The sequence below is a fragment of the Acipenser ruthenus genome, chromosome 39, assembly GCF_902713425.1.
Source record: "Acipenser ruthenus chromosome 39, fAciRut3.2 maternal haplotype, whole genome shotgun sequence".
NCBI lineage: Eukaryota > Metazoa > Chordata > Actinopteri > Acipenseriformes > Acipenseridae > Acipenser > Acipenser ruthenus.
Window position 1 is genome coordinate 3,143,701 of NC_081227.1, and position 18,237 is coordinate 3,161,937.

General features: G+C 42.8%; 1 protein-coding gene across 1 annotated transcript; it reads right to left on the minus strand.

Annotated features, from left to right (window-relative positions):
* Positions 1–1,396: 1,396 nt before the first annotated feature.
* LOC117966623 (out at first protein homolog) lies at positions 1,397–16,352 on the minus strand. Its single transcript, XM_034913036.2, has 4 exons — positions 15,544–16,352; positions 4,444–4,578; positions 4,170–4,350; positions 1,397–3,832 (listed from the first exon to the last, which is right to left on the minus strand). The coding sequence occupies exons 1-4, from the start codon at positions 15,772–15,774 to the stop codon at positions 3,558–3,560; spliced, it is 822 nt and encodes a 273-aa protein (XP_034768927.2). The 5' UTR covers positions 15,775–16,352; the 3' UTR covers positions 1,397–3,557.
* Between the last annotated feature and the right edge of the window lie 1,885 nt (positions 16,353–18,237).

Here is an 18,237-nt window from a genome sequence, read left to right on the forward strand (position 1 = left end):
TTCATTCATTCTGCACTCTCTGTGCAGGGCTGAAGTACCCAGACATGGACAGCAGATGGCAGCAACAAGCAGAAACTGGGAGCTCAGAGATGTGCTTGCAGAAGTGTAGCGGGCCCTGTGAAGTGTGGATTCTGCTGGAAGATAATGCTGCCCCTGCTGGCGAGGCAAGGTTACAGCAAGTAAGTGGGTATTACTGATGCAAGTTTGACTAGGATGCTGGTATTATTCATTGAGATGAAGCATCTTGGCATCTTTTTTCAGTTAAGTTGCAGGTTATTTGTTGCTAGAGGACGACCCTTTGGGTTATTATAAAACACAGTAAAGTTGTAATAAATCCCCTTTAGACGATGGATCCACAAATGTCTACTAAATAATGAGTTACATACATAAAATAACACTTAGCCACTTCATTTAATTAGCCTTTTTTTATAAAAAAATAATATTGGGTCTGTGTGGGATATAATGTTATTTTTAATCTAATGTATAGAAGAAAAAAAGGATATTTATGTCCAGCAGGTGGCGCCAGAGCACCACAATTAAACATCTGGAATGCCTTCATTGCACAGAGGTTTTGTGAAGTTAGCTCACAATCATTACTTGGTAATTGTTTCACAAGTCCACCTACCACAGACACACTTTAAACACCCCTCTTTGGGAACATGGGATTTGAAATGAACAGTTCATTCCCTTTTGTTTTCGTTTCTTCACCTGTCGCTTTTCCACTCAATCAAATTTTCATGAACAAACTTGTACACCCACAACGCACAAAAAAGAAGCCTTTTTTTAATTTGGATTATAAATGATATATTTATATATATTTATATATTTTACAAATTACTTCATTTTTCTGAAATAAACTCCTCCCCCCCACAACACAATATTTTAATACAAAAATAATTCTGTCTGTGACTCAAAGAAGTAGTCAAGGCTTTATAGCTCAAGTTAAGGCACTTAAAAACATAAAATGGCAGTTTTTTTAGTGTTTTATACAGACAAGACCACGTTTTTGGCTTTTGTAGTTATTGATATATACAGTATATTAAAATGACATTACACAAACAGAAACATTGTGTTTTGCATTCTTTTCTTGTAAACCACCTCAAGTACGTACAAGGAAGAAAACAGCTACTGGGTTTCCCACTCCAGTAGTTTCCCAGTCTGGCCAGTGGGCACCAGTTCTATTGGTGAACCTGCCAGGTTTCTTTAAAGTGGTTTGTTTGATTTCATTTGCGGTACCGTTATAAAACAAATGAACGCTGACTTCATCAGAGCGTCTGCATGATATGTGCGGACGTTTGGAGGTTTCAGGTATTCCAGAAATCTTTCATGTACCAAAAATAATAATTTGCCTTAAAATATTTACAAAGTAATGGCTGTCATCTTCAATTTTTGTTAGTTGTTTTTTTTTTTGCTTCCTGGTCTTGAGAATAGGGTTGGGATCAATTTCCGTTTTTCATTTCAAATTCCTTTTTAAAACCCTCCCCGATTCCAATTCCAATTCCCTTCTAATCAGATCCAACGCATCAGTGATCACAAATTAGCTTCTCACAGTGGCAACACATTACTTTAATTGAAGTCCCTGTTTGTTAGTCAATTAAACTGGCTTCAAATGAAAGCAGTTGAACAAACACCACAATTATTAATGCCTCTAAAATAGAAATTCCTTCGAAGGAATTGGAATTGACCCCAGCCGTGCTTGAGAAACCATGTGACTGTGTGACTTTTCAACTGTGTTGAGTGCACCTGCTTTCTGGTGAAAGATTTTGCACTGTAAACCCTGCGCTGTCTGCCTCATCAGAGCTGCTCACTATCCACAGGGCGCAGAGAATCCCATAACCCTCCCTGGACTGTTTATTGTGACGCCGGCTCATTCAGGGTCTCCTGCTGCTTCCACGCTGTTGTTTCCCTACAGAGTCCCCCTCTGCAGTATGTGAATGATTACTGAACACATGGAATAATGATGGGTAGGAAGCACTTGCTTGTATCTAATTCCAGTCCCAGTTGCCTGTAGAAGACATTTTGCCAGTGCAATGGTCTTCAATTGATGTTTCACTTTTTACTGAACTTGTGATGTCAGAAATATGTTGTTATTCTAGATTGGGGCAGAAATGCACCCCAAAACTAAATGGTCCCTCCCCTCCCCTCCCCTACCGCTGTCACTGCTGGACTTGGTAGTAGACAGGACTGTCACGCATGACTGCACCCCAATAAAGTGAGTCATTGAAACGAACACACAGTGGAAGCTGGCCACTGTATCCGACACGTAGCCAGACTGGTTAAACCTCGGATCGCCGTCATTGTGGAGAACTTAATCCTCCAGCCGGATCTTTTCTGATCCCCCGAATATCTCAATTAGACCGCGGGGTAGCCCTGTTATACACAAGTCCCTGTCGTTCAGCTTTTGCGGCAAGATTTTCAAAACGGAGCAATGCTCAAAAAGTTGTTACAAGCAGCAGAATTCTTCAACTTCATATCGATACTCAAACAGTATAAAAAGTTTATAGCAAGTGGAATTGTAAGGTAGGGGCAGTTTAATGTTGTGCATCCTATAGGCACAGCAACACAGGGAACTGCACCCACTGCTGATCAAGAGCACTTCTGTAAAGATCTGAGGATGGAGGGGGCTTAGTCTAGGCAATAGAAGAAGAGAGGTTTCTCTAGATCTAATCATTATCAAGCAATAATGGCACATGTTCCATTATTATTGGAACGTGTTCCATTTTGATTTGGTTCCATTCCTACATTCTAGCGATCCAAAAGTTCTGACCCAGTCGTTGTGCAGGAGCCAGTTTCACTAGCACTCTGCTAAACCCAGTGAATGCAGGCTTTGAGATTGCAGGCTGAATAAACACTCTCCTAAGACCTCCAAAACATATATACAGGCTTTTAAGAAATGTTTAAAGAATTTGAAGGACCTCTGTATTAACGTTACTGGCCGTGCGGTTAAAATTCGTTTTGGACGCAAGGCTGTAAAAACATGCTCACCCATCATACCTTCTGTGTAACATGTTAGTCTGCAATTGACAATAACCTGCATGTTTGAGGTCCTTTAAAGCAACTGTAACTGTGCAAGAGTCTGTCTGGAGTTTCCATTTGTGATTGTGGTTAGATTGCATCTTAAGTACGAACCTGCACAGTCCAAAGCACTGCACCACTGCACTTCAATGTGAAGAGCAGGCTGCCTCTGTATTGTACAGGATCTTAGGAGAAACCTGCAAAACCTGTGGACTCCTCTCCAAGAAAACAACACTGCGCAGGTATCCAGGCAGGTATATTACATTACAGGTGCAGTCAATGTGAACAAAGCCAGCAAACTGGTCCTAAGGTGTGCAGGATCTCACAGCGTTAGGGATCAGTGTATATGGCTGCTCCAGCACTGAGATTGTGCATCGAGTGAAGCAACTTGCAGAGGCACATGCCAGTGCATGCTCCTGCAGCTGCTGCACACCTGCTGGGATTTCAATGTCACAGCTCCAATGTATATAAAAACAAAAATACACTAATAATTTAATGATAGCAAAAGAATCCACAAAGGAGCTTCACGAGGACGGTGGAAGCTAGGTCTCCTCGTCCCAGAGGCAGAGCAGTTTCTGTGGCACGAAGTACTCGAACTGGTATCCCTTGCGGCAGCTCTTGATGCCGCACTTGTAGGGGGTCATCTTACCGGTGGCATCCCGGCTGCGGCAGTACTTGAGCAGGCAGGGGTACCACTCAAGCTTCAGGCTGTAGCTGCAGGTGCAGGGCCTCCACAGGTCCGTGCTGGACTGGCAGCCCTGCAGCGCAGGGAAGTCCACGGCTTGGGGCAGGATCTCGAACATGGAGCCGTCCACGCCTACAGCGGAACACACACACAGAGGAAGCGTTTAGGTAGATTAGGCGGCAGTGGTGGTCACAAATCAAATGGGTTCGTGGAGCCAGCTTGACTCTTCAGCAATAGCAGTCCTGATTACAAAATGGAATATCATTACTGTAAGGTGTCCTGGAGAGGTTACTACAGTGCTAGTTAAGCTTCTTTCACAGCGGTATTATAAAAACCTGAGAAGCACCAGAAGGTAGGCATGTAACTTCATTAGCAGTCAAAATGATAATGCCATACGTTGTTTAACAATTTGAATACAGAGAGATCGCTGATTCTGTGCTCACCCCACCCCCTCCTCCCCACGCCCTACCTCTCTCCAGCCAGTACTTGACGTCAGCCTCTCGTGTGTAGATGGCCTCCTGTGCCTCTGCACAGACGTTGTGGATGTGTCCGCTGAGCTGCGATGCCTTGCTGAAGTTCACCGCCACATTCATGGTCATCTGCTCCAACCCCCTCTCCTCCTCTGCCGTCCGGATCGCACGCGGGTTTTTCTGAAATAAACCAACAAACCAAACCCTGCGTCACTACCTCTGTAGCTGTGTACGCTAGAGCTGGGGGCAGGGTCCTTGCTGGGTAACCCTCACCTGTCTCAGCTTGGCCATGGACTCGCTGGGGATGATCTCATTGTGGTCGAGCCTGGTGATGAAGCACAGCGCCTGGTACTGGCTCTGCCCCCTCTCCAGCTCGCCCAGGATCAACGAGCGGAACACCTTCACATCCTGCACAAGACAAAATGGCGTCAGCAATCCAACAGCAAGTCCTAGAACTGAATAACGTCAACACTACAGAGTCAATCTGTGCAAATATTATTGTTACTGCACTTCATTTTAAAAACATTGCATTCGTTCCAGTGCAATGATTGCTAAGAAAGTGCAGAGCACGGTCAAAGTGGTCGGGTCTTTCCTAGGCTTGCTTCTGGCTTGCTTTGCTTCTCTCTCTCTCACATTGCAATGCAGAAGTTACCATTCTTTTGCCTTTAATGGAATGATCTCCAGCAAGTCTTAGTGGAACATGGACCAGCCTACTTCTGCCATCGCCGCGGACTCTTTTGATTAAACTACTACATTAAGAGAGAGCCATTTACCCTTCACAGCATAAGAGAAACTAAGGAACTGCTATATAGTTGCACTGGCTGGGTAATAACAGAACGGCCGCTACTGTGAAATAATTAGGCACAAGTAAAAGTGGAAATTCAGAATGCTTTTTATTATTTTCTGATGGACAGACAGTTTTAAAACATTTACAAAGCTCCAAATGCAGTGCAAAAAATAATGAAGGCGGTCGTTTCCAGGGAGGTCCAAGTTCATCCCCTCCAGGTGAGGGAGCAATAAACCTTCCAGACCTCCCAGAAGGTCCAGCCGTGCCCGGCAGACCCTCTCTGGGGGGTGGGAGCCCAGTCTCTGCCCAGTCTCTTCCTGGGAGAAGGGCTGCACTTTTGCCTCCAGGGTGGCGGCACACAAGAGAATCTATCCGCCAAGCAGCTATTAAAACGTCAGCGTTCCTGTCTCACCGACATGCTTTATGTGTTTCATACAGCACCTGGCCCGGATGTGCTTTATTATACAGCAGGGAGATAAGAAAGCTCCAACCAACAAGATAAACACATGCCCCTTGGCAACAATCGCTTGATTTACTCTTGTGTGCAATAAGTATTTGACTGACTTCTTTTCATCTGTTACCCGAATGAGTTTAAACTCAACCAGAACACTTCATAAAGCAGGATTGTGACTGACATTTCTGTTGCTGTCGTATCCCTGTTAGATTAGGGTTTCACACTTTGGTGAGGGGCTCTGTCAGAAAGAAGCAGATAAACAAAGTAACACTAGACTCAGATAACAAGAGGAGAAGCTACAGCTGAGATTGGAGAAGCCCGGCACTCCACTCCCTTCCCGCGAAGATGAAAGGGAGATGGGTAATCCCATAGCACTCTAAAGCAACAGGGAAAGCAGCCTAGTGACAGACTAAACAGGAAGGTAAGCAGCGTGCCGACAGGTTGTGTCTCCTCACAGAGCTGCAGGAATGAAGCTGTTTCCCACTGACTGACTGCCTGCACAGTGCTGTCCTGTCTTCACAATACAATGCTGTTGAGGTCAATTCCAATTCCAAGTCCTTCGGGACCCCAACCCTCTGTGAACAGTGGATCACTGGAGGCAAATCCCTCCTTTGATTTTTTAAATATAAAAGAAAAGCCACAAGGAGGGACTAGTCCCCCCAAAAAAAGAATAGCTGCCACAAGCCTATTAAAAAGGCAGTAGAGAGAGGGAGAGATATTCAGCAGGTCTCACTTCCATGGCTAGCACACAGAAAAACCACAGACTGACTTTGCTGTTCTGAGAACACAGTTAATGGTGTGAAAGCCGTGCCAACTACTTCCTCTTTTACTGAACAACATCCTTCCGCAGGCTGCAAACCGTCAGCCAGGAGCAAGTGCGACGAGAGAGAGAGAGAGAGAGAGAGAGAGAGAGAGAGAGAAAGAGAGAGAGAGAGAGAGAGAGAGCCGCACAGTCAAGCTAGGGTGGCAGCCAGGCAGCTATTTAACTCAGGAGTTCAAGTTCTGTGAATCAGTTGACACTGTGTAGCCTGCTCTAGCATGGGCCTCTTCAATTACAGATCATTGTAGAAATCATGAGCGGGTTTACTTGACATCTCTGTCTCTGCTCCCTCTTTCAATACATTGACTGTGCCAGCCCCACAGGTCTTAATTGGTTGACAAGTGTTCATGCGCTTTTTGAACAGAAATGTCCCAGTTTCTCCACGCAGGAACGACGGGGCCCAGGGAAGCTTCTTGGGTGGTGTGATGTCCCAGCTGGTTATTCAACCAGGTCATGCAAACAAACAAAAAAAAAAAAAAAAGAAGAAAAACAAACTGCGATTGTGTCTAAAACAAAGAAGAAACATTGTGGAGTGTACAGAAAGAAAAGAACGTGCTTGTTCTCCCAGACTTTAAAATGTGAGGACATGTGTTTCAGCTAATGAGAGTTAGGAGTGGAGCCAGTGAAAGTGACGGGAGCGTCCCAACCTGCTACTGCGCTCTCCAGTAATGCATCTCCTAGAGCTAATCTGTGTAATCCAATAAGAATATCACTGTAATTACTTCTAAATGAGCCTGTGATGAAAGGAGAGGCGGAGAGACACCTTTTAAAACAGGAGAAAGTGAGGGTTAAAAAAGCTTAAAACTGGAACGTCAAAATACGAACGGATTAACTTGAATTGCTTCAACTGGATTCGTTTGAACCCATCGTGAGATGATGTAGTAATAGCACATTCGTTGCATTTTCCTTCTCAAATTAATTACACTTCAGCCATTGCTATTTTGTGATAAGCATGTACTACAGCTACAGAACTGGCATGGCTCACCCTCCCCTGTGTGACTAACGCAGCAGTTGAAGTGTCGGGTGGAGATTTGCCATTACTCTGGTCTCGATCTCAAAACACCAGGAATAAGGTGCATGAACGGAAGTTTCATTTTAAAGTTTCATTTTAAAGAAAGGATCGGTTTCAAGCGCCCACAGCAGCTCTTCCAGCAGTTATCTGGGTGTTTTTGTTACACGTATTTGCAGATAAAGTAAGCAGCCCAAACCTGCATGAATGGAAATCATGGGAAATGTAGCATGAAACCCCGCCCCCGATTGGAGTGATGTCACAGGATCGTTCACGGTTGAAGGAGTTCCAATTACAAAACAACCAACTCTTCCTCCTCCTCCTCCTCCTCCTCCTCAAGAGGCAAAGTGGAAATTATTCTACACTGGATCTACAGTAAGCAGCAGAAAAGGGCAACTGGACAGTCACTAGCTTTGTAACCCTAGCAATACGTTTTAATTACGGCTCTCTGTCCCTCTAGCAGCTTAAAAAAAAAGCTTTTTGTACTGTGCCGCTGCATGTGCGGTTTGTTATTCCATACTCTTGTCAAGTAAACACAGGGATGGAAATAAGACTCCTACTGCATAGCATTCCAGGTTTTAATACAAGCTTGATTAGCCACAGTGTATAGGTAATAAGCTCAGGTGTGTCTTATTAAGCTTGTTTTAAAACCAGGAATGGATCAAACTGCTATGCAACAGGAGTCTTATTCCCATCCCAGAGACCAACAATCTGCTACTGTCTTCATCAATTTGATCATATAGACTGGTGCTAGTGGTACTACTATATAAATAAGGACGGCGTATCGCTCACCATTGCCTTTGGTATGTTAATGGTGGATTTTCAGCACATGTGAGCGATGCTAGTTTCTGCGTAAAACTTTCCTTTTTAGGTCTGCTTGAGGAGTGAAGTGAAAACCTGAGGAAGGTCAGTGTGACCTGCAAGTGAGATTCAGAAGAGGTATAGTGAGTGTTTCTTTATTTCCCAATAGTATTCCCAGGTTTTGTGATTCACGATAAGGATCCTGACTCCCAATCCCTGTGTGAAAGAGCAGGAAGGTGTGGTGAAGAGGGCTCCTTTCCAACAATCACACTACCTTTACTTGTCCCTGCTATCTGAGTTCTGGGAACTTCAAGTGTGAGTCAGCTATTGAACTTGCAGGAAAAGGGAGTGGCTGTGACAAACTGTGGAGTAACCAGCCCACCTCTCACTGGAGAGTCACACAGTCTGAGATCCAGTACAACATGAACTCACAGTTTTGCCCTAAACTTTGCACTTGGCTTGTTCAACTTCTCCTCGTTTATAATTCCCCTTTTGAAAAGTCTTTGAAGGCAGAGCAGCCAGAGAGACCTTTAACCCACTCCCCTGAACAGTGGGAACAATGCAGCTCAAAAGGCAGGAAATAGTTTAGATGCAGCGATGCATCGTGCGTCAATGGATCGTGAGGCTTCCTTTACATGCTGTAATATAGGACCGAGGTATGCACCGTCATATGGGACCAAAAGGACAACACAGAACGCGCCTGCTTCTTGAATTATGGATGAAGGAGACAGAACGAGATGCAGAGTAGGTTCTGCAAGCAGCCGGGCTTGGCTGGCTCATCAGGCAGAGCACAGGGCAGCCAGTGCCAACACTGCTCACCCTCTGCATGGAACTGGTGCGAGAGATAGATTAGTACAGTGGCGAAACTACAGACAGCTGCACTGCAACTCCCATCCCTGAACAACACACCGAAAAATGCAATTAACTGATTGAAACCCCACTGATGCATTTGCCAAGCCCGATCTATATTAATTCATCAGAGTGCAGATCTGTTGCCACACGCATTTTGCCTCTGCTGCAGCAGCCCTTGGCAAATTGATTAAGCGAAATGCTGATCTTGTACAAATTTAATTTCATGGCTGAAATCAAATCCTGTTGCTCAACATGCAAAGTACAAACCATACGTCTGCTAAACTACAAATGACTGGAATGGAGGCATCTACAATACAGTTCCAGGTTTTCTCAATCCTTTTCTCTAGAGCAGAGCAGACACTGAATTTGTACTGGTTTTAATTTTGGTGGTTCATCCACGTTTAATGATACATTAACATTGGTTATTTTTTTTTTCTTAAAAACTAGAGCGATCCTTTATGATGTAGATCACCGTGACTTCCATGGGAATTTAGAATGAGGTGTTTTTCTGTAGACATGTAATTAACAAAGAAACTAGGCACCATTAAATTAACCACTTAATACACTTAATACAAGAACATGATAACACAAACAAACCACCACAGAGACTATTGCCAGGTCTTTCTCAGCAGTGATTTACGTCTCATTTTAAATGCTACCTGGCTCCCCTTCAAGGAGATATGGAGCAACGGGTGTTTCACAGTGTAGTGCAGGACCTGGCACTGAATCAGGAAATGACAGAATGAATGATTTACTCAGAAGAGAACAGTGAATCCCTCAGTAAATTTCATTGGAACGGGATTAAAGTCTGTTTATCCGTCTATTAAAACTATATTCCAGATACATCTTTCCATTGCAAAAACATTTCCCTGCACAGTGCTGAACACAGTCTTGCTACAATACCAGAGAGTAACTCCGGCATGGGTGTGAAGCAGCAGAGTTATCTGAACTAATGTGAGCTTGTTTAGATTCACGTCATCATTTTCTGTTTCAGTCAACGCATCCTGGTGACTTTTTAAAACTTTGAACTGTTTGAAACCCCTGTGGCATCCCTAGAGCTCTAAGAATCATGTCTAACCTCAGAATACTGTACATCTGGTACCCCAGGGTGTAACTATTAACCTGCCCCCCTGCAACACTCTGCCCCTACAGGACGTAGTTAACACGTCAGTAAGAAACACCGCAGAGAACACAGCTCAGCCGTGGAGTCATTGCAATTAAATTTAAATAAGTAGGTCCTCAAAACACATCCCACATGAAGACCATCAGAATCGTGGGAGGGAAAAAGATCCAGAAAGCATGCAGAGATATAGGCCAGTGCTGCAGAACAGTTGCACGCATACACAATGTGCGCTGAAGGATTTTGTCGGGGCTCGAAGATTTTCTTCCAGCTGTAATTTTTTGTGAGCCGACAGGAGCACTCTCACGTCAGCATCAGCTGCTGCTGGAAACCCCCCTAGCTACTTTCTGAACAGCTAATCGAATCTCTTACCAGATTCAAAGTGAAATAGCCTAGCCTATAACTGTTGTCTTTAGTTAATTATTCATGTATAATTATTTGCAATACATAGGTGTACTACCCTGGAATATGGCACACATATGTTTAAACAAAGATGCATACAAACTTACATAAAAGTGACTACTTTCAGTTTTCAGTTAAGTCTATATTTTCCTGCTTGTGGTTTAAACATTTTAAATATGTGTGTGTTCAAGTTCAGGTATACCAGTGGTTCAACCTGCAATATTTTGTATGCAGCGTTGACCTACTTTCAACTAACCACATTAACTCAAAGACTTAGGCAACTGCAAATTGCTTTTTTTTTTTTCTTTCTCAACCTTACAACCTCAATTATTCAGTCCTTGGTGCTGCACAGAATTGGCAGCTGTGTGTGTAGCAAGCTTCCTGACCACAAATGCTTTTGAGCAGTGCTCTGCAGAACAAATGAAATCTGTAATCAGAGCTAGACCACAACAGCTTCCAACCCTGCTGGGTGTACATGTGTTTTAGATTTCCAAGCAGGTCCTTGCTGTTTTAAAGGAGAGCAGCCGACAGAATGACATCAGCAGAACCGAGACGAATACCCCATCCACGGTCCCTGATCACCTTCAATAACAAAGGGTCTGGATTCAACTCCTGCCTTACGTTCCATTCTCCAACTTTCTTTACTGCGATAAGACGACTCTAAATTAAGAAAATGAGCAAACACACACAAGGCAGCATGTTTCCCAATACGCCTTCCCTTTTAGGTGAAATTGATTGGGATGCCATTGATTTCTTAATTAATTGGATTAAAGGATTTCTAACCAAGCGTTTTAAAATCCATTACCTTAACAGCAAAGTCAATATTATTCCTTTTCATCTGCTGAAGATGGCTTGGAATATGCAGTATGTTTCAAAGACAACACTAGAGATGAAGTTAGTGCTACTTCTTGACACTTTGTGAGTTCTTCTAACTCAATTTAACGGTCAAGCTGTAATCTTACTGTGCAACCCTCAGCAATGGTACTAAGATGCAGGAAACCCCAATTTCAACCCTTTTGAAAGCCTTGGTTTTTAGTTACGAGCTGCAGCTCTTTCCAATTAGACCAAACCTCATTCCAGCCATGTCCTAATTCACTGAATTCAGAAGACAAGAGCTTGCTTCCAAACAGGTCTATCACTGTTTAACTGAGGTGTCAAGGACCTGGTTGTAACAATATCATGGACTGAAAGAGCCAAAAGTGAGCTCCAAGGACAGGGTCACTAGTTACAACACAGTTCAATCCATTCCTGGTTTTGCTACGAGTTTAATAGGATACACCTGAGCTTGTTACCAATACACTGTGGCTAATCAAGCTTGGGGGAAACTGCAATGTATTGGGAGTCTTATTTCCATCACTGGATGTTTGACAATATTGACAAGCTGTGAAGGAAGTTATTCACAGTCAGCCGACATGTAAAGATTACTTCCTTCCCTTGGTCTGCAAGGGGAACTCAGTCAGCATGCAATTGACAAACTAATGTATGCATGACTCAGGGAGAAGATGTTAAAAAATGAACGACAGAGAGCAGGTCCTTTCTTTCTGGCTCAGTTTGTGGAAACAGCAGATCACTGCAGAACAATGACAGCATCTGCTTAAACTTCTGTGGTTAAACAAAAAGAACTCGGGGCTTAGATGCCAGCATGTCAGACATCTGAACCGGCACGAAAATGAGACAAATAAATGGTTTATTCAGATCGCATTTTTCACCAAAACCCCAGACCTAAACAACAACTTGATTAAAAAGGGCTGTAGAAAGTAAAGACCCAGCCAAAGTGGTATAATTGCGATACGAGATCAGCCTTTCGGGTTCTACAATTTTACGCAATACATTGTACGAAAAAGAAACTCAGTAGTGCTCTGGGCAAAGGTTTGGAGGTGAACTGCGATTAGGGCTTTTAAACTTGTTTTTAAGGTGTAGTTTGTTAACTTTAGAAACCTGAGCCAGGTTACAAACACTTAAAGTGTGACCTCAGTACAGATGCGGTTAAAAGTGGAAGGTTGAAGGTGACAAGACAAAGGCAACAGGTCAAAGCTCTAGCAATCAATCAATTCACACAATAACCCTAGTGCTGCCTGCAGGTAGAAAACCACCCCTTATGAAGGTACAACTAACACTTCCTTCTTCAAGAGAAGCTGACGAATCCAATATTTCACTTTCATGAGAAACAGACTCTGAAGTCTGATGGCAAGGATAAAATGGCGTGGGATCAAAAGTAAGACATCAACGTCTTGGGGGGGTGGTCCAGCTGAGCTTAAAGAACTTGAGTTCAACAAAACTGTGCAAAAGCACAATCTTAAATGAGAAGGGGTTGTGTCGTAGTCAAAACTTTGTTGGAAAACTCCAAGGGAGGCTTTTTCCCTCACTTGAGCAGCACATTAAAATGCTCATCACTCCACAGTGGGTTTATAAACGGAATTCAGTTGGGTTCTAGGGTAGGTTACTGTATGGGCGTTCGAATGACGTCATAGTAGCAGAGATGGCTAGCTTCCAACAGCTCGGAGGCGAAAAAGACACCTGAAACTCCGTCCATAAAGAAAACTTTTAAAGTATCTAATTTCAAACCGCCTGTATTGTTGTTTAAACTTGTGCGACAACATCGGTCAATTAAATAAATGCTTCAAAATTGAATGGTATTGTTCCACAGACCACCCCTTTCCTCTGGGCTGCTGTCTGACACTGAAACATGCTGTGACAGCGCACTGTAATTTCCAAGCCACAAATTACCTCTGTGTCTCTGAACCCCAAGGAAGATTGGACGATAGGCAGGTGTTTGGTGCGTCATACTAGGACTTAGGACTGATGTAAACGTTTTCAAGCTGTATAGCTAAGAGTTAATACTTTCTCCTAAGCCCCAGGTCTCCCGGTCTGGCAGCATGCCTGTAAAACGTATACCAGATCAGGCCAGGAATCGCAATGCTAGGTTTGGGGACGGAATGCACATTCCAGAACTGAAAGTTTAGCAAGTTAATGATTTGAGCTGAGGGCGGGAGGGACGAAAGGGTCTCCTTGCAATCCTTATTCGAGGTTTACACATCAGCCTTGCTTGCGGGGTAAATACATGCTCTGGGGAGTTTTGGCACATCCCTAATTGTTCGCATGGCAATAAATAGAAAGTATTTAGTATAATAAGACTTATTTTACACTGGATATTCGAAGTTACAACCTAACAGTACTAGGATGAAAACTTTCTCAAGCCAGAGATGAATACAATATTATAAAAATGTGATACCATTGTGGTAAACTGTTTATGTTGTCTTATAAATCCAGTACCAGTTTCTAGTAGAATTGTACTTTGTTAGATTTTCTAAGCTTTAAATACATTTTTTATGATAAACTAGTAATAAGCAAATTAGAGGGCATTGCTTTTCTGTGCTGATTATACAGTAGTTTGTATCCCAAACAGTGTAAAAGGTGCCAACTTTTCACTGGAACAGAGCCATTCTTTCTGAAAGCGTTGTGATCATGAAATAGTTTTAAAACAGGTGTACGCTTCAGCGAGAGGCAGGCGCGTTGCATTCACATTAGGGGATTGCAGTAACAGTTTTGGTTGGTTTAGCACTATGAACTGGGGTTTGTGGTCTCTCTCTCTGTCCGTCCCTCTCTCAAAGGTCTATAAACGGGTACAGTGTTCTGCTAACCCAAGCAGATTGGTGGAATTCAGAAACCACAGCTATCCACCCTCGCCAGTGTTTATCTCATGCTACCCAGTACAGTGGGGAGACTGTTTTCACAATGGTCCAAAGTGATTTTGTGGCTTGGCACTGTGACCCCTAGTCTAAGGCATCTCTTAAATGGGAAACTCAACTTGCACAGTATCTTAACCAAAGAGCATCACTCTACTGAAAACAAAACAGAATAGGCATGAATTGTGCCCTACAAAAAACAATGTCCCTCGCGAAACATTACAACAAGTTGGAACTCATTTTTAAACTGGACGAACTTGGTAAATATTAAAGCCACTTCTGGCTGCGAAATGTGCAGATCTTCACTAGTCAGCGAGTTAGTTTCGGTTGGGGATTTCCGATGACAAATTCGTAACCAGGTCGCTGCGGTATAAATGACTTATTAATCTTGCTTGCAATGGAGCAGCTTTATGACAGGTTTCCATGAACTGTCTCGGCATGTTTATTCGGGTCAGGGATTACAAAGTCACAACACAGTTTACTTAATTCAATATGTACAAACAAACAAAACATGCAGAAATAAAACAAACATACTGCAATAACATGTTCTTTTCTGTATGTTAAATAAAATGCTTAATCCTTTTCCTTCTAGTTAAGACTGTAGTAACATGGGTTATTTGTATATTTCACATCACTTTGTGGAACATTCAAATACTTTATTATTATTATTATTATTTATTTCTTAGCAGACACCCTTATCCAGGGCGACTTACACTTGTTACAAGATATCGCATTATTTTTACATACAATTACCCATGTATACAGTTGGGTTTTTACTGGAGCAATCTAGGTAAAGTACCTTGCTCAAGGGTACAGCAGCAGTGTCCCCCACCTGGGATTGAACCCACGACCCTCTGGTCAAGAGTCCAGAGCCCTGACCACTACTCCACACTGCTGCCTATGTCAACAACTTTCAGTTATTAGCTTCAAATTAACTGAAAGTTGTCTGAAAATGCACTACATTTAGCTAGGTCTTCTAGTTTTCGGTTTCTACTTTCCATCTCTCTCCTCCCTTTAAACCTTAATGAATGGTTGTTAAGCCTTAACTGAATACCAGATTGTTTAAATTAGCGACGCACAACTAGGAACTAACGGAGTGGAAAGGTGAATTCGGCGATAGCGCCAGAATGAAACGCAGGTTCAAACAGAATCAGGTGAGATCAAGGCACGTCGTTTGTGAACTCAATCAAGATACAAGGGTAAAAAGAAACAACTTCATTTGGTAATTAGTGTTTGATTAAGAAAGCGAATCGGCTCGAAATATGTTTAAAGGGACATCACGTGATCAAAAATAAAACCCGAAAACTAAGTCCTACACGTAGCCTATATCTGCCCATTGAATCAACACGTGTATTGAGAGGAAGATAGATACGTCTTTAATGGGGTGACTTTGTGCGCTATACAGCTATAGGCAAAACTGGACCACTGGACTGATTTCTTACCTGTCTGATATCTGCGATGAACGTGATGAGGGTGCCATCCCCTTGTTTAAACTCCAAACTGATGTAGTCCCTCTCGCTGTCCGCTTCTAAACTTTCCTCGGTGATCTGTCCATCTGACAATCGGACCCGCACCTTCAACTCTGAACACTGCCCAGCAAGAACCAGGAGGACGAGCGCCGCGAGAACCCGTGAAATCCGTTCTGAACTGGACAAGATCCGCACAGCAAACATTCCAACTACAAAAAACAACCCGAACGAAACCACAGAACCGAACCGAGGACGGGAAAACACAGGGGCGCAAAAAAAAGGACCCTTAACTTCAACAAACCAATTCAAAACAATGCACAATTGCGTTTCTTAAAAAAAAAGTTTACAACCACTGATAACAGGAATAGTCGGTGGCTTTCAAATCTTCCATTCTGGTCTTGCAATGCGAGAAAGTATCATTTTTTTGGCTAACAATACTATAGTTCCAGTTTCAGCAACGTAGAAGAAAAAAAGTGGCTCTTCTTTGTGTCTGAGGTTGCAATCTCAGACGAGCTCAGCAATACTGTTTTATGTGTATTCTACAGCAGAGATTCGTGTGTATTCTCACTTAAATCAGCGGTATTCATCAGCCGTCTCACGAACGCTTTCCTCGTCTCCGTGGCTCACTCTATGCCTTTAATTTTCGGATTCTGTTTTTCTCCTTAGGAGACTGTTTTTTTTTTTTTCATTCATACCGTCACTTCCTTCAGAAACATCGCAATCCACGGCGCAGACTGACTTCCCAGAAGTTTCCAAGTTTCAAGGGACAGCACACAGCTTTCGAGTTCTTAAAGGGGCAGCGCTTAAAAAAAAATAAAAAAAAACTCCCACGCACTACATGTTGTGCAGGAGGTGAGCAAACAATATTAGACTTATACTAGATTATATATATGTCTGTTTTTTTATGTTTTTTTGAAAGTCAAACATTATTTTATCAATAATAAGAAAAAAAATCACCATTAAGTAACTCGAAGGTTTTACATATAAAGATATCCACTTGCACTGTGCGTGGGTTAGGCAGTATTGCAGTATTGCGCTATCTTGGTATTGACCCCGAGAAAGATTTTATATAATAACTCCCATCTCCAGGGGGTGAGGTGGCATGAAACACAGACACTACATATCTGGCTTTGTGGCGCTGAGCCTATAGCAGTGTTATTGTGTGATTACGCCTAAGTAACAGCAAATAGAGTCAAACATCAAAAACATTATTGGTGCAAATACGCGTGTAATAGAAGATAGCTAGAAACTCTAAACCCCGGGGCTGGTGACGTCACGTGGAACGCATTATACCAAAGACTGGCAATCGGATTGATCGGCCTCTCATCACCACCATATGCTAGGATATGGCTCGAAATTCCTCGCATGCGTATTACACTGGGTAATTCGTTAGCGGACTATGAAGTAATGCGTGGTATCTTGTTTTAATTGGGGTGCCACATCGCATAAGGGGGTTAAGCGCATTATTTATGATTTACGCTTTCATTATAGCGAGCAGAAATGTTTTGGCGCACAACAAACTCGGGACCAGCAGGCAGTGAGTGAAACTGACTAGGCCACGGGGGAATACGTAGACACATTTCATAAAATACATACATAAATAAATACATAAACACTACTTATTAAGAGAAAGAGAAGTCCCTGTTTAAGAAGGTAAAAAACAGCATAACTGCAGGTGTAGCGCATTATTATCTGCATCTGTGCAATCGCGTTCAAAATTCGGTTCCAACAAGTTCACGGGAGATTAACTTTTGGCTGCCGGAGCGGCTGAGCTGCACCGGCATGTGGCCACACTTACAGCACAACACGATCTGCAGCGTCAGGGTCCAGAGTAGAAGACTAAAACAAACATGTAGGTTTCCAGACTGACAAAACAGCCAAAGAATATGAACCTATATAATACCAGCCGCTCGCTAATTAGAACAAGCGAAGGTAAGGGAGCAAACCCTTTCACAGATGTTAAGTTACCCATATACACAATACTACAGGGTTACTGTAGCCGTGGTCAAACCATACTGTTAACAGTACTATACCACATTATTACATCCAGTATATGATAGTAAACGATGGCACCGATTATAATGGTACTTCTATGACTAACGGCATGTTATATGGTTAGTTAGGACTTTCTCAGGTGAGTCCTAGATATTTTATTGTCTAGCCAGAACGCTGTTTAAATTCACCAGTTTAACACACACACACACACACAATAACTATATCAAGAGACATAACTCCAGGGACCCAGTGTTCAGCCGCGTGCTTTTCCAAAGTTTCTAGCATCCCACGCAGATATATTATTCGGGACAAAGACGGATTCGGCCAGGATAATCGCATAGTCCCCAAAGACACCGTGTGGAAAATGCTGATGTTCAGTCTCGAACATTAACAGTATGCCTAAGTTTATCACATAACATAATATACAGAAGGAAACAAGACAAACTTGGCGCAAAAACTGCATTCAGAAACTTTATTTTCCGTGTACAGTCGTCAATAAAAAGATAATTGTGTGACACGATTGATTGGCGGCTTGTTTTGATCATTATATGGGCACTGCGTTACATTTCAAAAGCGCGTTTCAAGTCGATTGCATTCCCCCGCGTCTCTGCGTGTTGTTTCATTCTGTTGAGTACGTTTTTTTTTTCGTTATTTACACACTGCCCGCAGTAT